This window comes from Etheostoma cragini, chromosome 14, assembly GCF_013103735.1.
Source record: "Etheostoma cragini isolate CJK2018 chromosome 14, CSU_Ecrag_1.0, whole genome shotgun sequence".
Taxonomy (NCBI): Eukaryota; Metazoa; Chordata; class Actinopteri; order Perciformes; family Percidae; genus Etheostoma; species Etheostoma cragini.
In genome coordinates, this window is record NC_048420.1 from 6,304,775 (window position 1) to 6,317,712 (window position 12,938).

General features: G+C 40.6%; 1 protein-coding gene across 3 annotated transcripts in view; it reads right to left on the bottom strand.

Annotated features, from left to right (window-relative positions):
* The window catches only part of arid1ab (AT rich interactive domain 1Ab (SWI-like)), a 61,417-nt gene extending 50,900 nt beyond the window's left edge, over positions 1-10,517 (bottom strand). The window contains exon 1 of one of the 3 annotated variants that reach the window (XM_034891303.1): positions 9,230-10,516. In XM_034891303.1, coding sequence (XP_034747194.1) covers positions 9,230-10,126 — 897 coding nt within the window. In that variant the 5' untranslated portion in view covers positions 10,127-10,516. Of the gene's footprint in view, positions 1-9,229 lie in introns of all 3 variants that reach the window. The other 2 variants (XM_034891304.1, XM_034891305.1) reach the window with 2 other exon arrangements.
* Between the last annotated feature and the right edge of the window lie 2,421 nt (positions 10,518-12,938).

Below are 12,938 nucleotides of genomic sequence, written 5' to 3' on the forward strand. Positions count from 1 at the left end.
TCCATCATAGTTTCAAATATTTTGAATTATTTAGGCGATTGATTCAGCTCTTGATTAAAACACAAAATCATCTTTTAGTCTATCAATTAGGCCTGCACGATAAATCGTTATTAAATCGTGATCTCGATTCACCCAGATTTCATTTTTAAATAACTTAGATTTTTTTTTCCTTGTTTTTAATTAAATGACTTTGTTTCTCATTTCATTTTACGAGCCGACTGCATCACAAACGCTCCTACTGCCTTCTGGGAGTTTTAAACACAGGCTGTATAAAATAGGTTTTAAAGGACTGCAGTGGTCTCCCTTCTCTGCATTGAAACCTCCATGTTTACAGGCCTGTGGTGACGCACAACGTGCTACAGGTGCCAACAACAAATCTATGTTTGGTACTACCAATTCTGTTTCGTCATGGTTCATGTGTGCAATAAACATTACATTTTGTTAGAAAAAAAAACGTGGCAGAGCATTGGGATATCAGTTCTAAGCTTGTTTTTGTGTGTCTTGTTGGTGAGCCGTGAGCCCCGTTCCTGCTGTTGTGTTGTTGTTGGGTCACCCCCCCCCTCCCCATCTTTAATCTCTGTGTTTTTTTTGGGTCCTGGGACACGTTCCTATGTCCCAGTGTTTTGTTTGTTAATTGTTTAAATTAAATTTAAAAAATGTATGATCAAAATAATAATAATTCTAAGTTTTACAAAATCGTGATTCATATTTTTCCCTGAATCATGAAGGCCTCAAATGATAAACAAATATTAAATGGATGAAAATACTGAAAAGCGCAGGTTAATAACTTCTCAGAGCCTGTGAATACATCTTCTAGTAGCTTGATAGAAATCTCAGTGGTTTACAATAATATCAGACAGAGAAAAGCTGCAAATCCTCACATTTCAGAGGCTGGGGGCAGCACATTATTCTTAATGACTGACTTAACTAAAGATAATAATTCAAACTAGGGCTGCCTGCATAAATCAATTATGTTCATTATCAATTAATTCGCTGATTATTTCCTCAATAGTTTGTGTCCAAAAAGTGGCATAAAATACTTAAAAATACCTATTACAAGTAGGTCTGTAACTGATTATTTTCATTATCGACTAATCTGCAGAGTGTTGCTTGGGATTAATCATTTGATCGATGAAATGTCAAGAAAATATTGTGGGATCCAAATGTTTTGTCTTCAGGTGTCTCGTTTTGTCCGCCAAAACCCCAAACGATACTCAGTCTAGATTGTTGTGAAACAGCAAATCCACACATTGAAGAAACCCAAACCAGAACATATTCGGCATTTTTGCTTTAACAATAACTCCATAACTAAATGTTTTGAAACAATGTATCTATTGTCAAAGTAGATGCAGATTCCTTTTATGCAAATCGACTCATCATTGTAGCTCTCAGTACCAGTTCCCACATTCAAAGGTGGCATCCTAAATGTCTCACATCTGACCAACAGCCTTAAAGCGTAACTCTCGCCAAAATGCAACCTAGGGTCTTTTTGGGAATGAACCCGAGTCAAACCTTTATTTGAAAGCATGATTAGGACGGAAGCGCCACTTTTAAGATTGACCGTAGTTTTGTTTTTGGATAAATGGCCTTTTGAATGTGATCGCTGGGGCACTACTGTGATAGCATCAAAATTGTTATTTTAGAACACTAACAACACTCGACACAACATGAAACTTTTGCTCCAAGTCTCACCAGGGGCTCTTTGTTACTAAAAAGAAAGTTTCTCAACAACTCACTGTAGCCGTTTGTGTTTCCGCTCACCGCCATCTCGGCTTTTTACTAAACTCTGTTTACAAAAACAATGTTCTCAATGCTGAGTTCATGTGTAGAGCCCCGGTGATACTTGGAGCAAAGCCTCATGTTGTGTCGAGCCGTCTTACTGTTTGAAATATAGTGATTTGTTCATTTTTGCGTCAATCAACAAACTTGTTTTCATTTTTACTTTAAAATCGATCAGTCATTTAAAGTTGGTTGTCAAGCAAAAAATATAAAATAAATCTGCAGTTCAAGCTTCTCAAATGTGATAATGCCCTGCTTACCTTTGGGTCAAACAAAACAGGACTTGTGAAGACATTGTGTTAGGGCAGGGCAATACATCACTTTTATATCGATATCGTGATATGAGGCTAGATTTTGTCTTAGATTTGGGAAATTGTGATATGACATAAGTTGTGTCTTTATTACAGTAAAGTGATGTCCTTTTCTGAACTTACAGACTGTTCTAAGTCATTATGTCCACATTACAGATTATCTCAAATCTAAGTGGCAAGATATTTTGTTAAAGCACCAATTGTCAACCCTAAAATATCGCCGCAATGTCGATATTAAGTTATTTGGTCAAGAATGTTGTAGGGCTGGGCGATATGGAGAAAATCATACATCACAATATTTTTGAGCAACTACCTCTAAATCAATACCGCAACGATATTGTAGTGTTGACCATTGGTGTTTTCACAAAATATTCACAATAAGATTTTTGATAAACAATCATCAATAATATAATGACTAAGTGGGTAAAGGCCAATAATAAACAAACAGTTACAACAGTCTGGTAAATTCAGAAAATGACATCACTTTGTTGTAATGCAGCCTTTAAAAACCAAGAAAACACCACTTATGCCATATTATGATATCCAAAATCTAAGACTATCTCTAGTCTCATCACGATATCGATATAATATCAATATACTGCCCAGCTCTAGAATGTCGTGATCTCTGATTTTCTCCCTATCACCCAGCCCTACGTTGTGCTGGGATTATGATTGTCAGAAAGTGTGATTTCAGTATTTTCTGACATTTATCGACCAAAAGATTCATGGATTAATTGTGTAAATAATCGGAAGATGAATCGATAATGTGGAATGATAATTGGTTGCAGCCCTAGTTGGCATTCACTTTCAGTTGATCTTCAAAGAACTACTTCTTCTTTAATCACTTCAAATAAGACAGGTAGCCAATGAGAACTGTGATTCCTTAGGTTTGTTTTGCAACTGTTGTTCTTTTACATTTCAACAAAGTCCGCCATTTTGTTGGATTTTAGCTAAAGATATGGCGGCACATTACTGGGGTAAAGAGGCCAGCTGAAACGAAAAAACAATGAAAAGAGGAGCATGAGTCAAAGAAAAGTAAAAGAAGACGTTTTAATACAAAGTGGACATTTGGCGACAACGGCAAGGTTGGTGAGTGGCTGATTTATGACAGCAGTACAGAACAAATGTACTGCAGTGACTGTCGCGTGCATGGCTCAGAGAAAGCAAAGTCAAATCCTTTTGTAATTGGGACTAAAAACTTGAAATTAGAAGCAAATAATCCATGAAACCCATGAAAGCAGCGCAGCTGGAGAGGATGCGACTGCCGTTTCTGAACATTCATGTGATTCCTGTTTTTCACCTTTAAGAGGCAAAAAAAACTGGCTGGTAAGAAGTCACTGTGGCAGGTGGAGTTAACTTCAGGCCCTGATCCTTAAACAAAATTACACAATAGAAATCAATTAGTACAGCTCTAGTGTGCTAAATAAGAGCATCATGGTCTGGTCAAGGCTTTAATTTGTTTTACTTTTGAAAAGAAAATGCAGACATAGGCGAGATGTTTGCTCCCTTAAAAATCAAACATAATCCATCTTCTTTACTTGTGAGTTTTTGACACTGTAAAGCTGCCATGAAACTACTGTACACTACTTTCCAATTTGCAGTGGGGCTTTCCCTTGTACATCAGCAGCCGAGCTGCGCGTCTATTAGTAGCAGTCAATTTCACACCTTTAGTTTGGTGTTTTTCATTATGTTTTCAACTGTGGGACTTCCTCAAGGAAATATTTCCAAAGGGTCTTTGATTATGATTTAATTCACACTCAGATTTGGGACGTCAGCCTTGCAGAGCTGGGGGGGGGGGCATCCCCGATGGCTCACTCTCGTGTGTTAGGCGAAGGGAAACACCTGGCTTTATACCATCCAAAACAACTGCTCTACAATCCACTTCAGGAGTGTTTGTTTATGTGCGAGGCATAATGAAAACCCATAATAGTCGCCCTCACCCACCACTCAATTAACACATTAATTCATCTTTAGCAGGTGGCCCAAAGCAGGTGAACGGCTCCATAAAAATCATCCATCGACTCATTACTGGCAATATATCTGCCAATTTAAAGGCTAATCGAGCCAATGTTAATGAATGGAGAGTTGAAGCATTTGATAAACCCTGTTAGAATACAGCCAACAGCACTTATCGTGGACAGCTCTTATGCAGAGCATGGTCTGTTAAATAAAAACTCTAATCTTTGCGGTCGAACATCAAACACATAAGTTCTCTGACTGAACACAGTCATGCAGAGTGGTTGCCTCATGTGACATCTCTATGCAACAGTTTGGACACTATTTACTTTACCTGTCTGTCCATTTGGCCTGTCCTCCAGAGGCCTGTATACTACGAAGCAAGATCAACAGGCCCTGGATTTCTTTCTGTTACCCAGTTCCACCTAACCTAACAACCGCGACCCAGTCTCAGCTGTGTCACAGCGGTGGTTAACAACTAGTCCAATCAACCCAGGGCTTCCCAATCCAGCAGCACGGGTTCACATAAGAGGTGTTTGCACTAGGGGTGGGAATCACCTTGATGCGTACGTCACAGTACGACATTGTCGCGATTTCAAAACATATTGCAATATTCTGCCAAATACTGCAATTTATTACCTTTTTCCAACTTCAACTACTTCCCAATTTCAACTGATGCCCCCAAAAGGAAACTTTGTCAACATCTGTTCTAGCTAAAAAGATACATTTCTGTATGTTCATCTCACTTCAATTGTATTGTTTACCACGGATAATATCACATATTAATGGGAGAATCTGAAATATGAAATGTGAGTATCCTCTGGTTTCTTTACTCCTCTGTGACAGTAAGCTGAATAATTTGAGTTGAGGTCAAAACAAGATATTTGAGGATGTCATCTTGGACTTTAGGAAAAACTGATTTGAACACTTTTTTTTTTATAGCTCAAACAACTGATCCATTAACCGAGAAAATAATCGACAGATTAATCTGCAATGAAATAATCATTAGTTGCAGCCTTTCTATGAACTACTATACTCACAGCCCTGTTTTCCCTTTAACGTATGTATGTGTGATTTAATGGTAATATGGTGCTGTCACCAGTGTTGCCAACTGTTGAGTCCGAGTCAAGTCTGGAGTCCCCAGTGTTCAAGTCCGAGTCAACAAAGAAGAGTCTGAGCCCAGACACAAGTTCAGAGAACAGCGACTTAAGTCCATTCACGAGTCCTCCATCACTGCCCATTACACATAAAAGTAGTTAGATACTTCACCCAAGTCATATTTCATAAATCCTCAAATCCATGTCATCAATGATACTATAAATAAAACTGAAACTGAATTAATCAGAAACCTGGAATACACAATGCAACAAGAAATACTGATTAATACTACAAAAGGGTCTGATGCACTTGTCCCATGAGATGAGAGCCTGGGTCTGTCCCAGGTTTCTTCCTAAAAGGAGGTTTTTCCTCTCCACTCTCGCACTGTTGCTGGCTCTGGGGGGAACTACTAGAACTGTTGGGTCCTTGTAAATTATGGAGTATGGTCTAGACCTACTCTATCTGTAAAGTTTCTCAAGCTAACTCTTGCTATGAATTGACACTATAAATAAATTTGAATTGAATTGAGTGTTACTGAGGCTGGTCCACATCCAGAATGAAAAGGAAACTAGACATGTGTGTAATTTAGAGACACGGATTCTTAGGGGGAAAAGAAAATTCCTCTACCTTTACTGACCTAGAACCTGTTAATAAAATGAAATCTATGATTGAAATAAGTTATCACGGAATATGCTAATCACTAAATATGCAATCAATCAATAAGAGCGTATCCCATGTTGTCATCTCAAATCTAACCTACATGTTATAAAAAGTCTTAATGGCCGAAAAAGAGCTTCAACTGAGACAAGCGGCCCATCCACACTAAAGACGCTGTTAAAATACCCTGTTTACGAACATTAAAGCTAGCCTTGGGTATTGACACTTAGTAACAAATTGAAACAAAAAAGGGAAATCCAACTTTCCTCAAAACAGCGACGAGCAGCACTACAGAAAAAGACTCGCCAACATGTCATTTCTTATCCCTTTTGGTCCATTTCAGTGAGGAATCCCATATCATCCCGATGCCGCTGGGTGAACGTGACCATGCTGTCTACAGCCGCTGATGTGACGTCGCAGAATATCTGAACATTTGGCTAAGAACTGTTTCCACCAAAACCTTTTGCTGACATTTAGAAAGCGCTACAAATGTGCATAGTCCCACGGTGCAGCTTTAAGTGTCCACAATTTACCCTGCCGTGAGGCAGAAAAGCGGTAATCAAACGAGTGTAAAAAGCTTGCACCTTAAAAAGTGTAAAAGCAACATGTGGAGGTACCACTTCCCCAGATGAACTGTCTCTTTTGCTGGAATTAAAGTAGTAAAACACAGTACTTCTACATTCTTACACACATACAGCATTACCAAATCAGTCTATTATGTTTGATTAGTATATGCTGGGGGGGGGGGGGGGGGGGGGGGGGGGGGGGGGTATGTGAATCACTGCATCGCGATGAAGACAGGGATGATTCTGCATTGATGCAGTGACAGATAATCGATTATTGTCGACATTCGACATTTGTATTCCTCTTTTTAATTATTATATTTAGTGTATTTTCAAGCGGTAAATGCTGGAATGATACATATCACAGACTGATAACAGAAATGTCTTATTTTCAGTGGATTTCTAAATTTATTTTTGATTACTTTATTAACATGATCGTAGAAGGTGCAAAATGTCAATGCTGCAATTGAACTGAGCCAAACTATAGTTAACCGGAAGCTACAGGAATCTTTTATTTTATAGGAATTTTTTTTTTTATTATTATAACTTTAGTTTTTGTGAGAAATGTTGTGTTCAACTGTTCAATGTTTACCTGCTTATATTAAAACAAAAACCCTTATTGCTGGAAATTCATATCTATGTTCTCATCTCTGCATAAGAATATAGAGCAGTGCTGATGGTGTCTCATGTTATAATGCTCCATGACATGTTTTATCTGTTACAAAGAGAGTATTGAACTTTAACTAAAAAGGAGTATATGTATATAAATTGAATCGTAATCGCAATATCTGGCAATAAAAACAACAACCCCCAATTAGATTCCTCCTCTCCTTCCCAATGTGTTCAGCCCTAATGATTACAAAATACTGTCACAAGAAAAGTACATAAAATATCTTTGGGCCAAGGTGAAACAGAAACCACATTTTATTGCAAAAAGGATTTACTCCATTTGTGAAATTGAAATTTTCTGGATGTATACAACAGAGACGTACTTCACATGTATCTAGATGGTAAAAAATAGTCACACTCCACATATGTTGCCTATGACACGTAGATTGAAAACACTACACATGTGGCCTTTCACTGGAAAGAGGTGTAGGTAAGCACTGTTGACATGGTTACACTCTCTGCTTGGGGGAAGCAAATTAGCCTATTGTAAACTGCTTTAAAAAAAATAAAAAAATAAAAAAAGCGGTGACACTCTGCTGACACCTTGGTTGCTTGTAAACACAATCACAGACAGTCCAACCCTCTCACGTGGCCACAAGATGTTGGAGCACACATGTCTCCTCAACTCCTGATCTGGAAACAGCGGAACACACAGTTGTACAACGAGGCTACATGACCACACCTACTCTATCTGCTGTACCAGAGTCAGCCAACTGAAAAGGAGCAGTGCACACAGTGCACCCAGCAGCGAGGACAAAAAAGAAAAGAAAAAGAAACTTCAGGAGCATGTCTGAGTTCGACAGCTAAACATGACAGTAGAGATGTGATTCAGCAAGAGTGAGCTGAAGGTTTTTAATCAAACAAATAGAAATGGTGGATCTACAGGAGTACAGTCATCATGCAAATTACTGCAGTGGGAGGAACTGAACATAATGTGTTCTTAAAAAAAATGCTCTCAATAGATACTAAGTTAACATTCTTAATTTAATATTGTGGTTCCTAGGGGGGGATTTGTTGTTGATATAAGAAAACATCCTGATCCCGTACACACACACACACACACACACATACTATATATTTATTTTTTTCTTCTCCAAAAAATATGAAGATATTTAAACACAAATCCACACGATAGAGTTCAAAATGAATAAAAATACAGAAAAGACCAGGGACTATGTTGTCTTGACACGGTGTAGGAACACATTACTGGGAAGAGGGGGCTGTTTTTCTGCAGCCTTCCATTAGATGCAATTATAAATGGCCGAGAGCAGAGGGATGAGGAGCCAATCAGATCTCGGCTCGCATGTCAACCTAAGACCAACTGTCTCCTGGCTCTGACAGCAGGATTTTACCTCCATAATTCAAATCCCAAAGCAAAGGCAATCTGCACTTTGCCAACTCTAACCAGCGGGGCCTGTTTTTACAAGGCGGCACAGGGAGCAAATGCGAAAAAGCAAGTCGAACCGAGCCGCAATGAATGAAACCCTCCGTCAAGATGAATCAATCGCGGTCACAATCACACTTTGATCCGAGTAAAAGCTTAGCGGATGTCATTGTTGCCATTCACTGGACTGTAAGCCACATCTTCACATCACCGTGCAGAGGCTTTTTAACCGACAGAGGGGTCTTTTCTTAATGATTATGCAAATGCTATTTAACAGATATCGCTGTCATTTGCATTTTGTTTATCGCCTTGACAGCCGTTGACACAACTTTGATAGCACTGGTGGGAGCACAACACCTCAAAGAAGCTATTTCGTCGCGGATTCTCACTGAAATAACAGTGGTTACAGCATTTCAATCTACAATGTGGCTAAAGAAGCACTGCGAAGAAATATCGCCTTATCTCCCTGTGTGCGCACGTACACACATTCATACACACACACACACACACACACTTTCCTCTAACAAACTCTTGCTCTACTTAGTCAAACTCTTACCCTGTACCCAGCAGGGACCCCACACTAATACCAACAACTCAGGAAGTTGTTTTTAACAGAATATGTGGCTTCTTTCTCTGTCTAAACACTATTGCAGGGGGTGGTATTGGGAGAAAGAGAGAGGCAGCCATTTTAGAGCTCTTGCTACATAGACAATGGCTGGTCCAATGCAATATGCAACTCTACAGTGTTTTTTTCTGAACCACTGGGTACTTTAACTTAGTCAAAGTGTGTCCGTGCAGTAAGTGAAGTTTACCTGATTTCGGTTTGGAGGTTGTCCAGTGTTTCCCGGGCTCATGGGAGGCGGATGGTGGGTCCTTTGTTGCCAACCCGGATGGACCCCACCATACTGACTGCTTCCCATATCTCCTGGCCCCTTGCTGGCCCCTTCCTGATTGTTATAGTCTCCTTGGGGGTAATTCGGATAGCTCCTGGCAGAGCTAGGGGACGTCAAAAGCTGATTTAAAGTTGGCGTTGACGTAGGTTGTTGGTTTCCCATGTTATACCTCTGATTATTGTAAGAGGCAGCCATAGCTGTGGTTCCTCCTGCTGGCTGTTGCTTGCCTGGCTGCCCCCCAGCCGCCGGAGGCTGGTTGTTACGCGGGGAATTCATGGCCCCATATCCCTGGCCTTGATAAGTCCTGTTCTGGAAAGGGCTGTAGTTGTTATAATGGTTGGGGTAGCCGTGTTCGTGTGAATTAGGGGGGTAAGGGTCCATCATGCCCGGCCCCGATGCAGCTGCCATGCCAGGGCTTTGTTGTCCGCCATGTTGATGAAAAGGGGCCCGGCTGTAGTGCTGGTTGTAACCGTAAGGAGGTGGAGGAAAGGGGCCAGGGTGGTGGTGTCCCATTCCGGGATGGTTATTCCCTTCGGGCCCGCCTGAATCATTCTGATTACTGCTATTATTATTTACCCTGGGCAAATTCCCGTTGCCGTTCTTCATGTCAGGATCCCCTCCTCCCCCAGCATTTCCAGCATCGGTCCCGTCCTGCAGCTCCTTCTGGCCAGGAGATCCGCCGTCAGGTCCCGGTTCCTTATTTTCATGCTGTTTCTCTCCCGGTACCGACTCCTCCTGTGGGTCCCGATCCGGCTTTTTGAGTTCGGATGGCGGGCTAGTGTTGAGAGTGGCGACGCTGGCAACCTGAGCGGCCATGATATCCCTCTCTCTCTCTCCCCCACTCGTTCTCTACCTCTCTCTCAGCACAGCGACTCACTCACAATCAAACTCCGAATAACCATTGAATATAAATACAATTATATTTATAACAACGTACCCGTTGTCCCGGTTCATTCCCCCCTTTGCCCTCCGCCCGGACCGGTATCCGGTAATCCACCGCGACTCCGTTTAAAGTTAAAACAGAGAGGGGAAAGTTTGTGAAAGAAAAAATATATAAATACAGAGCCAGGGAAATGAATTTCACCGACACAAGTGAGTGAGTGTGTGTTGGAGGGGGGGCTTCTGTTACAGAACGAGAGCGCGAGCTAGAAATCAACCAAACCAGCACGAGGCTCCGCGAGACACAGCCATTTTACCGACCTGTCGCGAGAAAATAAAAACCCGGAGTGGAGTTCACAGTGAAGAGTGGATCCGGATCTGCCCTATCTAATCACAACATTGTTTATACCCAAGAAGAGCCATTATTGTAGGTCTGATGCGCTTAAAACTGAGCTCATGCATAAAAAGGTCGACGTATTTGGAAAGCCCTGTTTGTTAGCATAAAGGACTGGTCATTTCGGCTAATTTAGTGTTGCATATTGCATGAAAAGCTTATGCTAATGAAGATACTCAGCAGTGTCTGACAAAGTAAGTAAGTGAGATTTAGATTAAGATACTTTTTTTTTTAGAAAATGTAGGCATATCATTTGGTAGATACAGTTATAGATAACTAGTGTCTGTCTATAATTGCATGTATGCTGCTACATTTCATAGATTTGACATGGTGTAAACTATAAAGAGTGTTCCATAAATAAATGTCTGTCCTAAGATGTAAACAGGATTTCAGGTCTGACATATTCAACTTCAGTTCAAATATGTTTTAAATAGCCACATATCATATACAATGATGCTACGCTGCTGAATGCCACTGAATTTTTGTGTACAGTTTTATGGTATTCAACAAATAAAACTATAACTATTCAACCATTAGGGATTACAAAAATTGCTTCATGCATGAGCTGTGTGTTCCTCTGTTACATTCATTTGAGCACTTTATCTGATAGCTTGTTAAGGAGTGGGACAAAATAGGCTACAAAGTCATCTTCTGATAAAGTGGGCTAATGGATGGAAGGGACTGCTTCCATGTGTCGACAACAGCGAATGAGAGGAGTGAGTACATTGAAAGAAAGTAGAGGAAAAGCATGAAATCACAACCTGTGCATGTATGTTGCTGTGTGTGTGTGTGTGTGTGTGTGTGAGAGAGAGAGGGGGGATAGAAAAGGATGGGGGATGGACTGAGCCAGTCACAGAGCAGGAAGTGAAGATAGAAAAAGAGAAACAGTGATGGTGGGAAAGTGACAGTGTACAGGCCACTGAAATTCAACATATCACATGTTATTTGTTATGAGTCCAATCTCACACCAACACAGGAGGACGAGCAGAGATTGGGAGAAAGCATTAAGTCGCCCTATACAATTAACAGGAATAGACACCCTACGTCTCTCCGCCACTCTCTCTTACTCCCCCCCACCCCCTTTCTTCGTGCTCTCTGCCTGCCTGCCTCGCACTCTCCTAGCAGCAGCAGCCTTTGTGCTCGTTCATGTTCTGTCGGAACATTCGGTATCACACCCTGAGTCAGAAACTAATGAGTCGAAGGCTACAGTGTGAAGTAAAAAGCCTTCCTTAGTTTTGATATATATGTATATATATTTAGTTTGTTTGTTGTCGCAGTGTGTAAAAGCGTTGTGATATATACACCAAAACACATAAATGGTATTAGGCACAGTGATGTAGGGCAAGGCAGTATAACCAGCAATGGTCCAGGGGCAATATCTACTTCAGCAACAAGACAATAATGGAATATTCAAGATTACAAAAACTGTAGATTACAATATAAATATATGGATTATCATAGAATTTAGTTAAACACTGCTATGGTCACAACTGACATGTTCAACACAAGATAATGTGATAACTAAAAATAATATGTATACAAAAGTATGTATGTAAAGGATCATCTGTGTTAATACACAGCAGCATGCCCCCCAGTTTTGACAAATGAGGACATGCAACTATATACATTATATTATTTGTATTTGTCCATATGGAAGGGTAGGGTGCTATCTAGCTGAATGACATGGAAAACATTCTTTTATTAGCTTTTTTGGTTTCTTTGTGTTTTAGGGGAAACATATTTTGCATGTGTCCTGCTATGAATTTCGTAAATTAGCTCCGAGATAAACAAAGACAATTCACAGCGACAACAAATTCCCACGTATGTAATAGTAGGCTACAAAGTGTATTCTTTCCGGCCAGAAAGAATGAGAATGCTGCGACATTTTGCGTTCACGAGCCTTGGATGGAGCACGTGAAGGCAACATCGCCGCTTGCAAAAGCAGCAGAACTTTGCTATGTGAATGTGGGGGATGGGAAGCAGCAGCTCTCTGCTCTGCTCAGCCCTTTCTCTCTCTACAATGCGGGGCTTTCTGCTCGCATTGCTCACTCTGTCATTGGAAAAGAGATCCTCTTTGACTTTAAGTTTTACTTAGAAACCAACCAAAAAATTATACATCATATATTTGAAAGCTGCAAAGACAGCTTTTGTACATTTAATGAAGGAGGAGAGTATGCAGGGTGGAGGGGGTCAGCTCAGCTGCTGTCTGCTTATATAGGCTAAGGGAGGTGTGTGTGTGTGTGTGTGCGTGTGTTAGCAGAAAGCGCAGAGACTAGGCTGTAAGGGAGGAGGGGGTAGGGAGCTTCTTTTTCTTTTTAGCATAAACTTGCTGTTTATTATCTAGGGGTGCAGTCT